The following is a 19,975-nucleotide window of genomic DNA, read 5'->3' as shown; positions in this document are numbered from 1 at the left end:
CTAAATGTGCCTGCCCATGATACAATCGGGCAAATTGTGACAGAAGACTGTTTGGCAAAACCAGTTTTCCCTCTTCTGACACCCAAATATCATCTGCTCTTTGTACACACTGCATTTTCTGCCAGGAACGTTTTTCTTCTTTGCTAACGTGGCTTTGTAATGTCTTTAATTTGTCTAATGTATCAACTACTCGTAATGCTAGACTTAAGGTTGTGTCATTCTCAGGTTGTGGTAACAGTTCCCACTGCACTTTAAAAGATATACAGTTTAATGCACAAAATCTGGCAACTTGGTCTGCATAACCATTCCCCATTGACACAAAGTCTTGTGATCTGGTGTGAGCACTGCACTTCACCACGGCAATTTCGAGAGGCAACTGAATCGCATGTAACAAATCTCTTATTTGTTCTCCATTTTTCACTGGTGAGCCAGAGGATGGCATGAACCCTCTCTGTGACCAGAGTTGACCAAAATCATGTACAATTCCAAATCCGTATCTGCTGTCTGTATAGATTGTGACCTTCAGATTTACAGCAGCATGGCAGGCTTTTGTGAGAGCTATCAATTCTGCCACCTGTGCAGAAAACACTTTCTCGAGCCAGGAGGCCTCGACTATACCAGATATGGTACATACTGCATAACCAGCTCTCAATGTTCCTGTTGAATCTCTTAGGCAGGACCCATCAACGAACATAATGCAATCGTTTTCCTCTAACTGGGTATCTTTTATATCTGAGCGAGGTTTGGTACTGAGCTCAGTCACCTCCAGACAATCATGCTCAAACTCTTCCACGTCTTTTATTTCTGTAATCTCATTGGGAAGTAGAGTTGCCGGGTTCAGCACAGTGCACCTTTTCAATGTGACATTGGGTGACCCCAGAATAATTGTCTCATATTTGGTAAGTCGTGCATTTGTCATGTGTTGTGTCTTAGTTCGTGTCAGCAGAATTTCAACAGAATGTGGAACCAATACTGTCAAAGGGTATCCCATCACTATGCCCTCACATTGTGAAAGGCTTTGACCAACTGCTGCGACTGCTCGCAAACAACCCGGTAAGGCTGCTGCGACAGGGTCCAAAGTAGCTGAAAAATATGCTACATGGCGATTTCATCTCCATGGACCTGTGTTAAAACAGACAAAGAACAAGCATCACGTTCATGACAGAACAACAAAAATGGTTTCTCATAATCAGGCATTCCTAATGCTGGAGCCCTGCACATGCACTCTTTCAGCTCTAAAAATGACTCAAGCTCTTCTTTTGTCAATGTGATTGTGTATGGTTCATCCTTAACTTCTTTTCCTGTCAGTTTTGTTAATGGTTTTGAAATGATCGAGAAGTTGGGTATCCACTGGCGACAGTAGCCCACCATTCCCAAGAACATCCTGACATCTCTCTTTGTTGTTGGGGGATTCATTTGTAAAACAGCTGTTATTCTCTCTTTTGATATTCTTCGGGACCCTTTTTCAATCAGATGCCCCAAATACTTCACTTCTTTTTTACAGTACTGCAGCTTTTTAGGTGACACCTTATGTCCGTTTTTCCTGAAATGGTTCAATAATGCAATGGTATCATATTTGCAGCTGTCTTTGGTTTTGGATGCAATCAACAAATCATCAATGTATTGTACAAGAGTCGAATTGTAAGGCAGCACAAGTGGTTCCAAATCCTTCTTCAATATCTGATTGAAGATGGATGGTGACTCAGAAAACCCCTGAGGAATTCTGCACCAACTGTACACCTTATCCAGGAATTTGAAACTGAACAAAAACTGGCTGTCTTCGTGAAGTGGTATCGAGAAAAACGCTTGTGATAGGTCTACTACGGTAAACCATTCAGCATCACAAGGAACCTGGAACATTATTACCGCTGGGTTGGGAACCACAGGGCAGCATTTTATCACAATTTCGTTTATTTTTCTCAAATCCTGCGCAATTTGAACTTTTCCACAGGGCTTTCTCAAACCCATAATTGGAGAGTTACACGGACTGCTCAGGACCTCTTTCAAAACTCCCTGTCTGAGAAAATCCGCAATTATCTGTGTCACTTCAATAAGGACATCCTGAGTCATGTGATATTGTGACACTTGTGGGAACACTGCATTCGGCTTTATCTGCACCTTGACTGGACCTACTCCCTTGATTAATCCAACCTCCTTTCCAGTCAAATCCCACACCTTCTCTGTTACCGATTCTTGCAGATCAGCAGGTAGATCGATCAAGGTAAACACTGGGAAAAGAGTAATTAGAGGGTAATCTTCATTCATCTCTCCTCCTTCTTCTATGAGTTGACCCTCATCTCCCTCATCATCACTGTTTGTCTGTACCTCTATTCCACCATTGGAACAGGTAATCAAACATTTGGTTTTGCATAATAAGTCTCTTCCTAATAAGGATACTGGGCTTGAGTCGCATACAACAAATCTATGCAGGCCCTGAAAATTTCCGATTTCAACCTGCACTGGGTCAGTGATTGGATTAGTCAGGTACTGGTTAGCCACACCAACCACTCGTATGGTGCGCCCCGAGAGAGGTAATCTTGGTACCTCTGCACTGCGAACCGTAGAGCGTGTGGCTCCTGTATCGACTAAAAGTGAGACTTTGTAGCCCATTACTTTTCCCTCCATATATGGGCCTCTCTGGTCTACCTCTAAGGATGCTGCGAGTCTGCACTCTTCACTGTCTGGGCTGTCATCTGACCAATCCTCATTCATATCATTTTCACCTCGTAATGGGAATTGTTGTACAGTGTTGTTTTGGTTTGTTACCTGACCTGTGACCTGTTGAGGAAGCGTCACCTGTTGCTGTCCCATCGGAGCCAGGGGTAACTGCATTTGTTGTCTAGACACCATAGGGATCTGCTGTTGTATTGGTTGTACTGACACTGCTTGGAAACGCGGCATTTGCATTTGCTGCATAGGTTGCACCCCTGACATTTGCACCAAATTATTTTGATAGTTTTGATTCTGGGGTCTCATTCTTGGACCTCGTGAATTTTGTAGTGTACCAGCATTAATACTCTGCTGAACGGTACCATCCTGCATTATATTCGGACAATCCCGTTTCCAATGTCCCACGCCCCCGCACGCATGACATGGTGACATCTTTTTCACTCCTTGACCATCATTTTGAATAACAACATTATTCATGTCCGAACCACGGTTCACAAACCCTCGACCTCTACCTCTCGGCTGTGCCTGAAACACACCATTCAAATGCGGTTGTTGCTGTATCATTTGCTGAACACCATTTCCCTGTATTCCAGCCTGTGCAGCCCTTATCTGCATCACCATCACTTTCTCCTTCAACTTTTTCTGCTTCAACTCAATTTCGTCACTACAGTATTTTGCGTACTGTAATACTTCATCAATCGGTTTAGCTTGCCAACAAATCAAATGATTTTTAATCATTTGGCTGACCTCCGGTCTCAGCCCTTCGACGAATCTGAACACAAGATGATTCATGTCCTTCGGTTCAATTGTTTTAGTTCCACTGTAATGTTTGAATGCCTTTAACAACCTTTCATAATATGCATGTATTGACTCTTTAACCTCTTGAGAGGTCTGTCGATTTTCTGCCAATCAGTTACCTTCGGCGACACCTTTTGTTTCAAAAACTCAATTACTTTATGATAATATTTCATCACCTCTTCAGAAGGTGCTCCAGTCACTTTATCCCTTGCTGGTTCCTCTGTGGGCCAATCTACCCCTCTCTTACACTCGAGCCACAAGTCTGGCGGAACAATAATCTCAAACAAGGTATTTAAGTCTTCCCAGAGACATTTCGCAAGCTTCACGAATCTATCTGTCTGTTGATACCACTCAATCGTTTTTTCTCTTAACCTAGGATAATCATTCGTAAAAGACAAAATGTCTCCCCTGGACCAAGGCACATGCACCAAAACACCACCAGCTGTTTCTCTCATAGGTAGGATTTTCCCCGTCTCTAAATTTGGTGTGACTGTTGTTTCATTAGATCCTGGACTATCTCTTTTTCCCTTATCTCTTTTCTTTACCCATCGGCCTTCCCATTTCTCTAGTGCACCCCAAATTTGTGCGCTTTGCAGCAACTCTTTCAAATGTGTCTTCATGCCTGCAGATCTCATGTGTTCAAAATCCTTCGTGTCAAAATCTAATCTGTAACTCCGTTTCAAATGTTTCGTGTTTCCAATGTCGATATTGTATTTGTCTGCCAAATTCGTTAATTTCTGGTGTACTTTGCCTACCTCTTTGGTAATTTTAGGGCATAAGTACCTTAATTCTGCCTCAGTGTAAGACTCCAACCTATTTACTCCTATTGTTCCATCCACCAATTCAGCAGCTTCTGCTCCTAGTCGTACTAGATTTAGGTATTCATCTTGTTTTTCTTTTTCAGGTTCGATTGTAGTCGCTGTAGTCTTTTGTGATGTGCAAGTTTTCTCTAACCACTCATTTAACTGTTGTACTGTAAAACCCTGCAGTGAAATGTTCCCTGCATGTATCATTGGAGTGTATGAGGTATTTGTACTCATAGTTTGGGGAGTCAGGACTCCCAACCCTGCTTGTCGCATTGCCTCAAGAGGTGCCCCTATTGGACTGAGATCCATTAAGGGTCTTGATTGTTCGCAAACCTGTCCTCCCTGGGCCATTATTTGTGGAGTTATAATAGGCCCTCCTCTTATCGTTTCATGAGTCATAACCCCCTGTTCGTGTGTCCCTGTTTTCTCCTGTGCATATAATGGTACTGGGGGACCAACAGTAATAGGTAGTGATATAGCGGCAGGTGTCTGGCCTGATCCCAAGCTTCTTGGAGCGGCGACACCATAGGTCTGCTCTAATAATCCTGGTGCAGGTTCTTTCAAAGGACCCGCTACTGGGTTATACCCAGGTATCAGTTGTGGCAGTTGTGACACTAACTGTGGAGTTGACTCAATCTGTATTAACCTTGGCTTTGTATATATCGGGTCTGGCGGTACCACCAAGTTCGTAGTAGTCTTGAGTACTGGGACATCGGGATAAATTCTTTTTATCTGTGGTGGAGGCTGTAACTGTATCAGCGAGTCTGGTGCAGTGGGTACACTGACACCATTCTGTATCAAAGCTGTATCGCTAGTCTGTGCTGTATTAGTAACACCCTTCTCCTTTGTCTGGTTCCCAGGATTCAAGCTAGTACTTGGAGCACTGTCGTTCACCGCGTATGGTGGAGGACGATCATGTAACAATCTATCCATAAACGCCTCATCATCTGAATCATCCTCTTCTTCCCAGGACCTTTTATTCTCTTTGAGTTTGCCTGAATCTTTGTCAGTTTTGCAAGAAGCTTTCTTTCCCTGTGTCTCCTCTCCCTGTGTTATTGCCAGAAAAAACTTTAACCCATCCACTATTCCTCGTCTCCACATTTTGTTCTCATTATCCCACCTAGCCTCTGCATAGGATTTTTCTGCCCTTGTCAATCTTCTATGAAATCTTTCTTGTCTATGTTTAAGAGCCATCAGGTCCCAAATTGCCAAAGCCTCATATTGTGCCGGTCTTGGAGGTGGTTTCTGCGTACTTAACATCCACCTCAAATTTTCTAACACCTTTTGATTAAATGTTCCATGTTCCGGAAACGCTAGACACCCCTCTTTCTCTGTTAGTTTGCGCCATTGTTTTATCCATAAACACGGTGCAACACCCTTTTCCTCCATAACCGTGTAAGCTGGTGTACCCTCAGGTGGTGTAGGTTCCCCATCAGTTGCAACAATATACACATCTCCTTTCAAAGCGCTTTTGAATGCCTTAACAAAATTCATTTTATTTTATATTTAATCAGAAAAACGGCTTAGTTCCCAGGACACTCTTCACCTACCCTTTGCTCAACCTATTGCCTCTCACGGACGGCAACCAATCCGTGCGCGACCCCTCTCGACATCTGACCTATCCCAGCGCGGCACCACTGACATCACACTCACACACACTGCAGCTGACAAAGTCTTGCGGCTTGTCCACACCTCGCTAACTCCTTACAACTCATACAAACCAATGCGAATTATTGCTAGCACTTAAATGACAACACAAATCTGCCGGTTTACTACAGGAAAGGTAACACATTCGCTTCAGAACTTTACAGAGATTTCACTTGAAGCCTCGGCCGCTACTTTCCCCTTCTCAGTTCCCTCATACGCAAGCAGAATTCGACCTGCAAATCCTACTCTCGACTTGTCAATGACTCCTTCTAGTGCACTTTAGAACTTGTCAAATCTCCATCAAAGGTTTCACACATGCATCATAACTCGAAACTTGACTTGTCATCCACGCCCGATTGACCTACTAAACCGCACAGATTACAACATAAACCATTTTAACATCATACTCCGGAGTCTTAGACCTCAATAGGCCCGTATACAACAACCAACCACGTGGATAATTTTGAGCAACAAGCGCTGCATTCACATGAAGTACGCCGACTTCCCTACTCTCATGCTGTGGAGTACGCTCACTCCTTCTAAACAACACTTAATTTGGCCTAATCGCACTCAAATATTCACAATCACCTGCAAAGTGCATAAGATTTAATAAGCGCAAAAGACCCTAACCACACATACTATGGCGCCGAGAACATTCCCAACTCATTTAGGCAGGCTCCGAGATCCCGGGAAAGCCATGGCGAATCTAGCAACTCATCATTTCTCCAAATTGTATTATCACAAGAAAACAATTAAACAATGAAAACTCCGTCCTAGGGCTCCCAAGGGCCAAACCGTACTCTGCTACCAGAACTGTTAACGCATCCGTCTATGTCAATTTATACACATCAGGACTCGTTTTAGGACGATGAATCTTTGGGCCCAGTGGTGAGACACCGTAGGACGAGATAACTGATCAATATATCAATCAATATGTCAATAACATTGTCAATAGTTAACACCAAAATATATCTTACTTTAGTCATTAATAAACCTTCGGCGCAATCATGACCTTTCAGTCACGAATAACCACACCTTAATGGAGTTTTATGAATTTCATTCCCTATTGATTACAATCTAATAGCAAAAGCATCAATCTCAAAGCCAGGAAGCATATAAGCACAGTCACAAGATGACAACCATAATAAGCTTTCAATAATGCATAGATCAGTAGCATAGATAATCAGATGGATCTAAGTGAATCATAATACATCGAATGTTCTAAGATACTAGTTCAGCATAGCATCACGTCGGTTTGTCAGTCAAAATGGATACCTCGTCTAACCTCTAATTAGCATTAGCATGTTGGGCTTCATGCAAAACAATTTGAACACCAATTTGGAAAACATCTAACTAAGGTCTCTAATCAAAAACATACAGCAGTTGGTATCTAGAAAGAAAAGCAAGTAAGTAGATTTCATTAGCAATAGTTGTTATTACCCTCCTCAAGATAGGTCAGCATTCAGGATCAGTCTTCGTCTTCAGGACATCAGTTAGATCGCCGTCAGTCTATCTAAGTTAAAGGCAAAGACACTCTCCTCATAAGGAGAAAAGTGTAAGGGGCAGTCTATGGGCAAAGATGGTTTTCTCTAAGTCTCAGGTCACCAAATAGAGTGACAGAGTTTCGTGATGCAATCGATATCATTCCCTACCTAATGACTGTTTGTCTCCTGTGTCATGGGTTTTTATCCCTTTTCCGTGATTCATTCCCCCAAAATTCTATTGGTCAGTCAATACACCCCACCATTGTTAACCTATCAAATTATACATTAAGTAATGCATTTTGTCATTTTTGATAAAACTTTATGTTCTAATTGGTCATCATAATTGACGTATTTTCGTAGGTGGCTCATCCGGGATTACTTCATTGTCTTTATACGTATCAGGTCAAAAGTTCTCTTCTTCTCGCTCCATCGTCCTTGGAAGTGTCCATTAATGTTTCGAAGCACATAACTTTACACTAAAAGCTGCTAGCATGCGGATGAGAAAATCTGGTATTGTTGCGAACTATTGAAGAAAAAGAACAATCGCTGGGTCATGGTCTTTTACAAGTCAGCACACTGAAGAGACAGAAGAATACGCTTTAATATGAGAGCTACACAGCTTTGCTTGACTCATGCTAACTTAAGATATACGAGTTCTAATGAATGCAGTTTTATACGTTTTAATGTGTACAGTTTTAGCAATCAATGAACGATTATTTCTTATAGTTGACATTAGTTTACACACATAAAATCCTTTATGTTAATGAATATATTTCAATGAATATTTTATTTAATGTAGCATTGGTAATCATAAGCATTTCACGTCTATAATATGTAATAAAAAACTACGCTCTCTCAGTACCATTATTCCTATAGTGGGAGTAGTTCTAAATGACGAGATAAGAAAGCCTTATACAGTAGTGAATAAGTTAGCAACTAGTACTTCTGGTGCTTTGCTAGCAGTAGATACAGAATTAGTGGCTCCTAGTTCTATGGTTTTAGTCGCCCACTTCAGGTAATTATTTAGCTAATGTCCACTAGCCGGAAACTTTGCACTATTCTTCCTTTGCAGAGCATCTCACCGGTAGCTGGTACAGCAGTCAGTAATCAGAGGTGACTTGGCACTAACTGCCAGCACGTGAGATGGGCTGAAAAGTACTGAATGAAAAAGTTGAACCGTAACCCCTTAAAAAAACTGGTAGACAGTACTTAAATGTCCATGCGGCCACTGCGTCACACCAAACACGCAATCAGTGACGCATCAAGAGAATCCTTGTAACCACCGCACTCATGAAAACCTCCCCCTCCCTTACCAACCAAGCTGGCGCTTTGATTCAACAACTGGTTCACACCGGTTGCTGCGTCTTGACGTCAAACGCACTCAAGCGCGTTCTGGACATATCCGTAGTTTGGGAGGGGTCGTGAAGCGTGTTTGGGTAGGTCGTGGCCTACGGATCCGCCTACTTCGCCGCATGATTTGTCCGTTGGTTTGTGACGCACCTCGTCTTACAGACAACAATGGGAAGCCTGTGATGGTAAATGCATAGGGGCGGGGCGTGCGCGTTCTCGATCCGGCCCTGGTTTGGAGTCTGCGCGCGGTGGAGGCAGAGTGCAGCTGACGCCGTGGACGCGTCCCCGAGCCTGCCCGCCGCTGTATGGTACACCGCCAGCTGCCCGCTGGAGTCCGCCTCACCCCAAGCACTAGGGACCGTCTGTATGATCAGGACGCGATCTTCAATGAGTAAGCATAGCCCTGTAAGTATCGAGCACCGATTTTCTAGCGAATGTTCACCTATAATCGACGTGCCCATGTTTAGATGGTAGTGGCATTTCCGATTCAAGGCCCGAGTCTCTCCACCTCTCAGTCGTGTCCCTGCTTTTCGCCGCATACTTCATTGTATGGGATGAATCGCCTTTTTCTGCCGGGGTTATACGCCGCCACTGCTTTCTCGAGGGTTTCGCTCATCTGGTGCCTTTCAAACGCACCCTGTGGGACACTGGTACCTGGGATTGAAAAGCCTACCTCTCGGCGTTTTTCTCCGGTGCCCGCTCCTCACCCGACCTTCTTGTCGGACTCCTGTTGCCAGCCTCCCCCACCCCCGCCCAGTGGTCGCGGAGGCATTAGCGACGCTCAGAGGTTCCGAGCACAAAGGAGCCGCTGTGAACCTGTCACATGCCCCTCACCTGAGCCTCACATGCTGCGCGTTGACAGGGGAGGGTTCTGGATTAAGAGGCTTGGTCTGGTAGGTAGAAGAAATGTGGACAAGTTGGGACTTGTCCTGGGGAGCTGTTCACCAGAAATTGCCCCGTACAGAGGGTTTTGGTTCCGGGTGGCAAATGCAGCGTTATCTCGCGCAGCTCAGCCAATAGCGCTTGGCTTTCGTTTTTGCGATTTTATTTTATTAAAGCCGCACAGTCGAGTGTCTGCATTGATATTTTGGAAGTGGATCTGTTACTTTAAATTAGCTACGTAGCAAGAACAAATGAAGTGGGCGCACGCGCCTTGGTCAGCTAGATTTTACGGGGTTATATCTCTAAAGTGTCCTATATACAAAGGCCGACAGTTAATTTATTGTGTATTATTAAAACTACGTAAGCCCCACTGTTTTCTTTGCTACAGAAGCTTTAATATTTGCAGTGATTGCTGTTAGTCTTAAGACACGAAGTTGGTGATGTCCTTGGCAAGTCAACTGTAACACTCATGTTATGACTGAGTTTTGCTTTGGCCTGGGATAAAGGTTTCCTGGCGAGTAGCGAACATGTTATATTATACTGAGCTGTATAATACAGTGATCACCTGAGAGGGTGGGCAGGTGTGTAGTTTTTTTGGTCCCCAAGGTGCTTAAACGAAAAGCCAAGTCTTCAGTTTCATGTGGAACTCAAGAAATGCGGCAGCTCTGATTATGTAGAAGGGAGATTGTTCCATGTTTTAGGGTGTGATGGAGGAGAATGAACGATCCCCCGCCCCTTCCCCAGTTTTGGTTTCGCAAGTTTAGGGAATGAGCGTAGGCGTCTGGTGTGTTACTGCAAGTGTATGCAGTTCACGTAATCTGGTCCAGGGGTGTGGAATTTATTAAAATATCTACTTGTCCAGGGGACAGGTTGCTTCTCAAATCTACTTGTCCTGTAAAAAGATCTACTTGTCCCTTTGGTGCCATGTAGTGTGGCGACAAATTATGGCAGCGATCTCATTATGTAAGTGCTCTGATAATAGCCTCTCTGATTATTCCAGGGCTACTACCATAGTAGGGCTTGCAGTTTCAATCCCTACTGTAGCAATTTCCTTATTTTGCCACCTTTGTGCAGATCTGCATACTGGGGCTGGAGGAAGCAGTAAGCAATAGTTCCAGGGCTGGAATGCCTTTGAGTCCGCAAACCTACTAACCTGCATGTTTTAAAGATTTTCACCAGCTTCTCTCTAATATTTTCCCATAATAAGAAAGGTTGGACATTTACTCCTGACAATGGCAGAATTAGGACTTCTTCCAGGGTTGGGAAGAAAGTGGCTGGAGGGAAAACGAACTTGCAAATGCTCAATAGATTTTCACATGAGCAAATCTACACATCGTATTTACCCATGCTAAAATACAGTTCACAAATATTTTATAGGGGTACGACATATACCATGGGTGCACTTTTGTGACTTTCTTTAAGAATTTGGGGCCACATGTAGGTAGCTTCAGATTTGCGACCCGCAAATTGCGAGTCAGAGCAACTCGCAATTTGCTAGTCGCAAATCCGAATGTAGGATGGTGTCCCTGACACCATCTGTGATTCGCAAGGGCTTCGCAAATGCCCACCTCATGAATAATCATGTGGTGGGTCGCAATTTGCGACCTCCTTGCGAATGGCGGCCCTCACAGGGATGGTGTCCTGCTGGAGACAGCAGACCGCCATGTCTGTGACTGCTTTTCAATAAAGCATTATTTTTTTTTTTTTTGTAATGCAGCCCGTTTTCCTTAAAGGAAAACGAGATGCATTACAAAAATGAAAAAATGTTTACAGTGACATTCACAATGGTTTTGCGAAAGTGTTAGCACCCATTTGAAATGGGTGCAAACTGCGATTGGTTTGCGCCTGCGTTCACGGTCACAAAACAATCCTACATTGCACTGCGAGTCGCAATTAGGAAGGGAACACCCCTTCCTAATTGCGAGTCGCAAACTCGTTTTGCGATTCAGTAACCAGGTTACCGAATCGCAAAACTGGGTTTGTGCAGCGCAATGTGCTTTTTGCACGTCGCAAACAGCTAAAGTCGCAGTTTGCGACATGCAAAAAGCTACCTACATGTGGGTCTTGGTCCCTAATTAGGTCTAGTGTTAACAAAGACATTTTGTTTTTATTAAACTTCTATTTCTCTCTTTCGGCTGGCTTTACTGTGAGTGATCGCATTCTGCTCTTCCACACGGAGCATATTGGCACACAAAGTAGTTTTGTTCAGTGTCAGGAACTACAGTGGCAATCAGTGACGTAACGAAACTGGAGGGTGCCCCTTTGCAAAGAACATGGAGGAGCCCCCTCTCCAGACTCACTCGGCAGGTGCTGTGCTGAAGGGCCCCCCTGGAGGGCGGCTGCGGGGCCTTTGTTATGCCACTGGTGGCAACATGTGCTTTTAGAGTTAAAAAACTTTGTTGGTTTTTTTTGCCAGTGTTTGTTACAATGTTGAGGGCCTGGTAGCTCCCACAACAATAAAGTGTTACAAAAACCATGTCAAAATAAGACACGCATTGATGAAACTAAAAGACTTATAAAAATATGTCAGATCAGTTGGCTTTGTCAGTGTTTGTTTATTTTCATGCTTCCCATAATCGTGTTGAAAATGGTTACACTGATTTTCCATTAGAAATATTTTTGGGAAATACTAGCATGCATCAACACATTTTACTAAATGACACTTCATTTGCATCTAATCGGAGAGCATTCTGGGAGCATTATACTTAGCCTCATAGCCTAAACTTTTCAAAAATGTGTATACATGGTTGGTTTTTTTGTACTGGAACCAGCGTCAGTAGTGAAGTGTGACCTTAAAACATTTATTTACAGCACTTACCCTAATAATGAAGGCTTTCAAATAATGAACCATAAATACATTTGGAAACACATTACCTCAACTGCAGAGAGTTTCACTCTCTGTAAACAGGCAGCCAAAGGGTTTGTGCTGCAGAGGGTTGGGCCTACTTGTCCCAAGGACAAAGTAAACATAAAAACTTGTTGCCCTTGACCCCAAACAGGATGTCCTGGGCGTCGGGCGATAGGAATTCCACATCCCTGTGGTCCTGTGTTGTGTAGGACTGTGCATGTGCGTGTGAGAAGTTTGAATTGGCTGCACTTGTGAATGGGCACTCGCTGAAACTTCCTGAAGTGGTGTGGGAGGTACAGTTACTTATGTGTGATGAAAGAAAAACTTAATAGGATGAAAACAAATCAGAACACTTGGTGATGTGCAAACGATAAATGTTTTCTGAAATCCAATTTCCACACATTATTGTTAAACTCTAGATAGTTTTCAGTAATGCTGCAAGTTAGTGGAAACGTTTTTGGACTTTATTGGAAATGTACTACGTGTAAATGCACTACTCCATCATGCTTTAGTAATATAGTTATTTAAAGTGTGTCTAAATATAAACTGAGAAACACTTCTGCCCTAATTGCAAGCTAATTAGTAAAGTAAGAGGCAAGTCATGGTTGTCGGAAAGATGTTGGGAGGCAGTGATGTTGGTGACAGTGGCTGAGTCGAGGTTATCTTAACAATCGAGAGGATCTTACTGGAGTTTCCACTTCCTTTGGTGCTGTCCACTAGTGCCTTTTTCTTGTTATCTATTATTTGCTGGTATTAGCATCAAAGTGCAGCTTTGTAGGTAGTTCTGTTGGTGGTGTCGTGTCTGGCTCTCCATTTCCTTTCTAGCTGTTTACAGTGTCGTTTGGGGGAACTGAGGTCTTCTGTGTACCAGCTGGCCTGCTTTTGTGATCTACTTTGCTTGTTGGATTTGATGGGTGCGAGGGAGTCTGCACAGTCCTTGTTACAGTTGTTGATGTCCTTGCCAATGTGTCTATGTGGCTGTAGATTATATCATGGTCTAGCTGAACCAGGAGTGTGCGTCCACTTAATTTGTTATTGGTACCTAGTTTTCCTGGTAGTTGCTTTGCGTCAGATCTCCGATAGGTCTCTTTGACATTGGTCTAATGCACTATATTTTATTAGTTTTAGGTAACTTCTTGCCAGATGGTAAGAACCTGTCCTCAGAAAAAAATAACACCATCATCTAAGAGAATATTTCTGAGGGGAGTTAATATTTCTACAGTTGGCTAAAGTTTTTAGGTGTCCGCTTCAGATTCTTCTTGCTGCCTGTATGTAGGCAGACCTTTTGTTTCCAATACCATGTACTTGGAGTGGGCTTTTGGTCGGCCTTTTCTTGATGATTAGCTAACTTTTTGACTTACTTTCCTGCTTCTGATTTGACTGTTGCTTACCTATTCTTGTTTTCTTTCACCCTTCAGCTTTTTTATCTTAGCGTTTTTATTGAACACAATAGCCTTCTTCGTCAGACTTGCTTACACTTTGACGGGCTGTATTACTCCACTGCTCCTGCTTGCTTTCAATTTACTTCTTTCCTGGTTGTTGCAGTATCTGTTTTTTAAACCCTTAAAAGATGGCTGCCCACACATGCAAATGCTTGTGAATACATTGTGTCCATCTTGTCAACACAACCACATTAAACCATATTGTCACACCCATTATACAGTAGCATACTCACCATCAAACAGCCAACATTAAATAATTCATGAAAATGTTCGGTTCAAATTCCCAAAAAACAGTTAAATGTAATCCTATTTATCCCTTCCCATTGCAAATGCCCTAAGTAATTCATTGACAAAACACATGTTTAAAAGTGATGTTATTGTTTGGTTTTACACTTAAGTACACCTGAAATTCACCAGTTATGACGTGCTAAGAGAAACATAACTTGTCTCTCCGTGATGCACTGCTCATCACCTGACACACCACCACTGATGTCTCAAAGGATCCACTTGACATCTCAGATGATCTCATAATACATCCACACAATCATACTGCCACTGTTGAGTACCTACCGAAATTACGATCAAACAATTGTTGACAGGCTCACTCGCCCATTATATGATCACACAGCCACCATTTAAAAAAAACTAAGTCTATAGGGTGCTCCAAATATACACCATTGCATGACCAAATAACATGCCTACCATGTATGACAAGCTACGGCATGGCCTCACAACACCGCAATCACAAGGCCGCACAACCAACAAAATACAACTTTACATCATCCATTATCATGTCTACCTGCACACGCACAAATCAGTGCCCACAGAGCCAACTTCCATTACAACTCCACCCCTTATCATATGCCAGAAGAACTATCAGTAAATGCCCAAAAAGCCGTATTCACATACCCACCATCATAATCAACATATGTCCAAACGGCCACCATCACACAAACACCCTTAATTAGCCATTCACCCACAAACATTCATCTGGCTATGTGACCCACATCGCACAGGTAGACACTAGCCATCTCACTCGCCCATTAAATTTGACCAATTTGTGTCAGATCGTTTAATATTAACACTTAAGTGTTGTTAGAATTTGTGATCTGTGAGATCATGTACTGTGCTTGGCAGAGCTTGTTAGGATTCTAGTAGTGTGCCATAAATGTCAATTTTTCACGCATTTTAAGGGTTCACAGTTGAACCATAATTTTAACCGTGGGTTGGTCATTTCATTTTTCTAGCATTTTTGTTTTTGCACGGGGAATAAAAAGAGAATGCACTCGCGAATCATTACTTAAGATGAAGGGTTTTTTTTTTTTTTTTTTTTTTTAATTTTTTTTAGCGTTTGTGTATATTTACAGAAATTTCCATAGTTAAAAAATCAGTTACAGTTGTGTCTCAAACATGTAAAGCCACTAAAATTCATCAGGAATACCTTAGGCCATCAACTGCAGACCTGCCTCGTAACATTTTGAGTAATTTCTATGCTTTACCTAACTCTTGTGTAAGCTTTCACCTTTACTGTGGGTTTTGTTTATTCCTATTTTGTCAATAGAGTTGGTGAGAGTGTAATGGTTGGTTGCACTTTTTTCCTGTGTTGCTTTATATGTCGCATTGTAAGTCTCTTCCCCCACCCCCCCCCTGTAGTTGCAAAAATAAGTTTTATGTTGCCAAAGCAAATCATGGACTCAAAACTTTATTATCTGTAGCCTTCTGGCTTCAGGCTACTACCGTAGGCTAATTGCTCATCAACCATAAAAATGAAAACTTGACCCACTAAGAATGATCTAGTTGGTTTTAGAAAGCTGTGGCGATACAGGAATCAAATTTTAATGATATTAAGTTGATAAATGCCGTAAGATGTGCTTGAACAACATTAAACTACTTCTTTTAAAATTTGACACGTCAGTGTGGATAATTAGTTAAATAAAGCCTTTGTAATTTTGTTTTTTCACAGCAGTTCTGTGGTGTACTTGGTCACACATTTATGGAGTTTCTGAAGGGCAGTGGAGACTACTGCCAGGCACAGCATGACCTCTATGCAGACAAGTGAACTGTAGAAATTCATTACTACTCCACCAAGAAGCCCCCCTAAAAGCAGTGAAGCTGGATCAGAGGAGTTTGCTGGGCTTCGGCTGGGCACCTCAGAAAGGACCTGGATGGGGTAAATCCCAGTGCACTGCCTTTCTTGTCTCAGTATTACTGGACGGAAGAATGTTTGCTTCTCGCTAGGAAGTCCATTTCACTTCCCATTGCTTCAACATCATACTTGCAAGCATTGCAAATTCAACGTGGAGTAGTGACGGAACCTTCAGTTTTCTTGCATAAATAGTCCCTTTAGATTTTTGTTATTTTTTATATATAATTCTTTTCCTAGTCTTGCATTATTTTTTTTTTTTTTTTTTTTTTTTTTTTTTTTGGTATCTAAATTTGAAAAATGGCTCGAATGAACCGCCCAGCACCCGTGGAAATTACCTACAAGAACATGCGATTCCTCATTACACACAACCCAACAAACGCAACCTTAAACAAGTTTATAGAGGTAAGGTATTGTCGGAATGTGGGTGTAGTTCGTATTTAAAAATTGGTTGTGTACTTAAGTGTTCTTTACTGGAATCGTTGAAATAAATAGGTCGCCTAGAGAAAGCGTTCTATTTCAAAAGCTGTAGTAACTAAAAATGTTTTATGTTGTCTTTGGTATATCCCTTTTCATGTGTGTTTGGAAGGTTTGGCTGTGTTTACCACTAACCGCTCAATGTTTTTGCCTAAAATACAGCTAAATCATAGTCTACTAAGGTGTACACTCTTCAGCTGCGTGCTTATCCGTCTTACTTGGGTAGGAAGGATCTGTATGTGACTGCTTTTAAAGGCAGTTTGAGTCCTTTAAACGTTAGCTAGTACTGTTTGTTTCCACAGGTGAGTGCTACCTTTCTCCTTTTTAGGGTCGAGCGCAAAAGCGCTCCGTCCCTGTTGTAATCTCTTTGTGCTTTTAACCACACCCTTTCAGTTTAATTGGTTTGTGGGCTTGCCTTTTTAAAATCCGCTTGATATAATTAGTGAAATGCACGCATACGTCATGCCTTTTCTGGTGTTTTGCCTTTCTCTAGCGCACTGGCCAACTACTGAAAACATATGAGGCTCCATGTTTTCAGCCACCCCCCCCCCCCTCCCCAACCGACCTCTCTCTCTGGTTGCACTTAAACTGCAGACAGTTTATCACTCTTTGCCTCTACAAACCTTACCCTCACTACTTTGATTTCTATCCCCTTAAAATATAAGGGAGAAACCCCAGGGATAGGACTTTTGCAGGACTGGACTGCAGCGGGGTGGTGTAGCGAGTGGAGTGGGTAGGAGAGGTACTAGGTGTCTGTCAGAGGAAGGTTTTTCTATGCGGCACAGCCTGATCCTGCATTCTGACTTTAGTTTTATCTGATCATTTTTTATGGTTGGCGCCAATACGACCTTATGTGCAGTTATTGCTAACCCTTTGTACCATGCATTGGTAAAAAAAAAATAGCCATACACTTAAGTCAGTGGTGGCGTTCCTTGCTAACTGACCCCGTCGCTCATCTGTGAGGTAAAGTTTTTATAGTAAACCATCTTGTGTCTTCAGGTAAACATGGGAGAGCAGTAAAGATGTAGCTCAAGGGAGGTTGTGTAGCGTTGGCTGGGCACCATATGATAGCTGTTACACTTGAAGTAAAGATGTGATTGTTTAGCAAGAGTTGAATCTTTGTAAAGGCAGCCCTTAATATCTCAGAATATATTTTACAAATGGAAACTGAACGAGTAACGTGTTTACTGCATACTATGACGCAAGCCCATAACTATAAATACTATGCTCCTTTGGCGGTCATGGAATGATTGTGGATACTCCTAAAAAGGTTTCCTAGTTTAAGGTCCGTAGTCGTGCCTCTTAAAATTACCATATCTCATTGCCTGCAGTCCCTCTAGAGCCTCCAAGTCAATGGCTTATCACTCAGAGGGGATCTAAGCAGTCTCTGGCAAATATAGGTATTTGAAAGTGTAGAGTAGCAAACCCACAGTGCATTACAGTGGTGGTGTGAAATCCCACAGCCACTTGGGCCCCTCTGGAGCTGCTTAGTAGTAGGGCCAACAGAAAAGAAATCGAAGCTCTGTGCAGGGAGGAAGTGTCACCATGTAAAGGCACCGCTCAACTCACCTCCACTTGGAGAATTGTTATTAGTGCCTCTGGGTGCTGTGGTTGCGTCTCTGGACCTTTTTGGCTAGCTGAAAACTTACTCTTATGCATGGGTAAGCAACAACAAGGCATACAGGCTCCTTCACACCTTCTCAATGAGCATCAGTGAGTCCCGAGAAGACTCCATTTTGCTCCCAAAGCAAACTTAGCAAACAGATCAGGAAACGTAGAAACTTGCCCAAATCGTTTGTCACTTTTGATCTTGTTAAAGACTTTGCTGTTCCAAACCATCTATATTCGAAGGGTTAATGTCCTTTGGATAGCCCTAGTTTATCCAAGGGTGAATTGGCTTCTGTAGCAAACATGCACATTCCAGAAGTGGTTAATCTGCCACATGCGTTTTATTGTGAAATACTCTCTTTTCTATCTTTGTAATGCGATAACCTGAAGGGTTGTTGACCTATTTTGAAAGCAATACTGCCTGAATTCCAGAATATGCACCCAAATTAAGTCTCCGTGTGGGATTCGTTTTGTAATTTGTTTCAACTGTACTGGTTGTTTTATAATCAGTCGGGGGAGAAGGTCTTGGGAGTCATAAACCAAGCAGGTCACTCAAAGGTGAATTAGGGCGGTAATCCTTATTAATTCGGGGGCCTATGGTTCCATTTACACAAACTGAAACGACTGCCAGTACAGAGCTTAACATATGAGCTGAGATCTCTTACCTGGCTATAAGGGTGCAGGTTTCAATTTCAACTTTGAAAAACTGGTTTTCTTTACCTCGTTTCTTTGCTTTGTTTTTTCTTTTCTAAAAAGTCGTTTACTAGCACCAAGGACCCTTGAATTTGAACTTAGGTTTTTATTGCTGAACGTCAATGAAGAACCTAATGATAGAAAATCTTATTTAAGAAAAGGAAATCTATACGAATTTCACACATTTCGCTCTCGCAAAGCACATTAGAAGCTGAACGAAGTTGCCAAGTGTCACGTGTACAAAGACACTTAAATGCCTGTGTATTTCAAAAAGTAATCAACATTTCTTTTTAAAAAAAAATGTATGAGCTGAAGGCGTTGTTGAGTGTGTACGTGCAATCCTAGTTTGGTCTGCCAGAGAAATTGAGATTTCAGTGCTATGAAATCCTTATACTTTTGATTGCTCTGGGCTAACCCTTTTTTTTTTTTTTTTTTTTTTTTTTTTTTTAAATTCGCTGCACAATAAGTTTTAAAATTGTTGCATGTTGGTGCTTTTTGTGCCCTACTCTTGTTATCGTATGAGTTCATATCGCTCTTGTAAGACTTAGAAATGTGTGCAGCATAGCCTTTCCTAAACAAATGTGATTACACGAATTGTAGCAGTAAAGGAATACATACATGTCCTTGCTGCATTAGCTCATCTTGCATTTGATATCTTGTTGACCTTCAGCCCTTAGGGCACAACAGCAATTTGTCCCATGCTAATCATTCCTCTAATGCCTTCCCTCTCCCCCAAAGGAACTAAAGAAGTATGGTGTTACCACAGTGGTAAGAGTATGCGAAGCCACATATGACACTGCTCCAGTAGAAAAAGAAGGCATCCAGGTGTTGGTAAGTAAACGTCAATTGCGTTTGTGTCTTTGAGCCCGTGTTCAAGCCTCCTAAGCGTATTAATAATAATGTAGTTTTATATATTCTGCCGAACTCCCCATCTACGGAACTTGTCTGCATATCATTTGCAGGCCTTGCCACAAAGTCTCATCGTCAAGGATTTGGGACTTAAGAGTAGCATGCTAAAGAGCTAGTTGAACTGATGTGCCATTGCTAGCATTAGTGTTTGAATCATGCTCTAAAGGGTTGGGTAGAGGTGGAATTACTGGGCAAACCTCTTTGCTTTTATCAATCAG

General features: G+C 42.3%; 2 protein-coding genes across 3 annotated transcripts in view; both read left to right on the top strand.

Moving 5' to 3' along the window:
• Nucleotides 1-8,944: 8,944 nt before the first annotated feature.
• LOC138296532 (uncharacterized) lies at nt 8,945-16,322 on the top strand. Its single transcript, XM_069235745.1, has 2 exons — nt 8,945-9,160; nt 15,891-16,322. Exons 1-2 carry the CDS (start codon nt 8,945-8,947, stop codon nt 15,984-15,986), a joined length of 312 nt encoding a protein of 103 aa, XP_069091846.1. The 3' UTR covers nt 15,987-16,322.
• Nucleotides 16,323-16,339: 17 nt separating this feature from the next.
• The window catches only part of PTP4A1 (protein tyrosine phosphatase 4A1), a 65,256-nt gene continuing 61,620 nt past the window's right edge, over nt 16,340-19,975 (top strand). For both annotated transcript variants that reach the window (XM_069235744.1, XM_069235743.1), the window contains exons 1-2: nt 16,340-16,475; nt 19,587-19,679. In XM_069235744.1, coding sequence (XP_069091845.1) covers nt 16,371-16,475; nt 19,587-19,679 — 198 coding nt within the window. In that variant the 5' untranslated portion in view covers nt 16,340-16,370. The remainder of the gene's footprint in view (nt 16,476-19,586; nt 19,680-19,975) is intronic.

Source organism: Pleurodeles waltl, chromosome 5 (assembly GCF_031143425.1).
Source record: "Pleurodeles waltl isolate 20211129_DDA chromosome 5, aPleWal1.hap1.20221129, whole genome shotgun sequence".
Classification (NCBI taxonomy): Eukaryota; Metazoa; Chordata; class Amphibia; order Caudata; family Salamandridae; genus Pleurodeles; species Pleurodeles waltl.
Note: the sequence above shows the minus strand (reverse complement) of the source record. Positions and strands in the feature narration are given on the sequence as shown.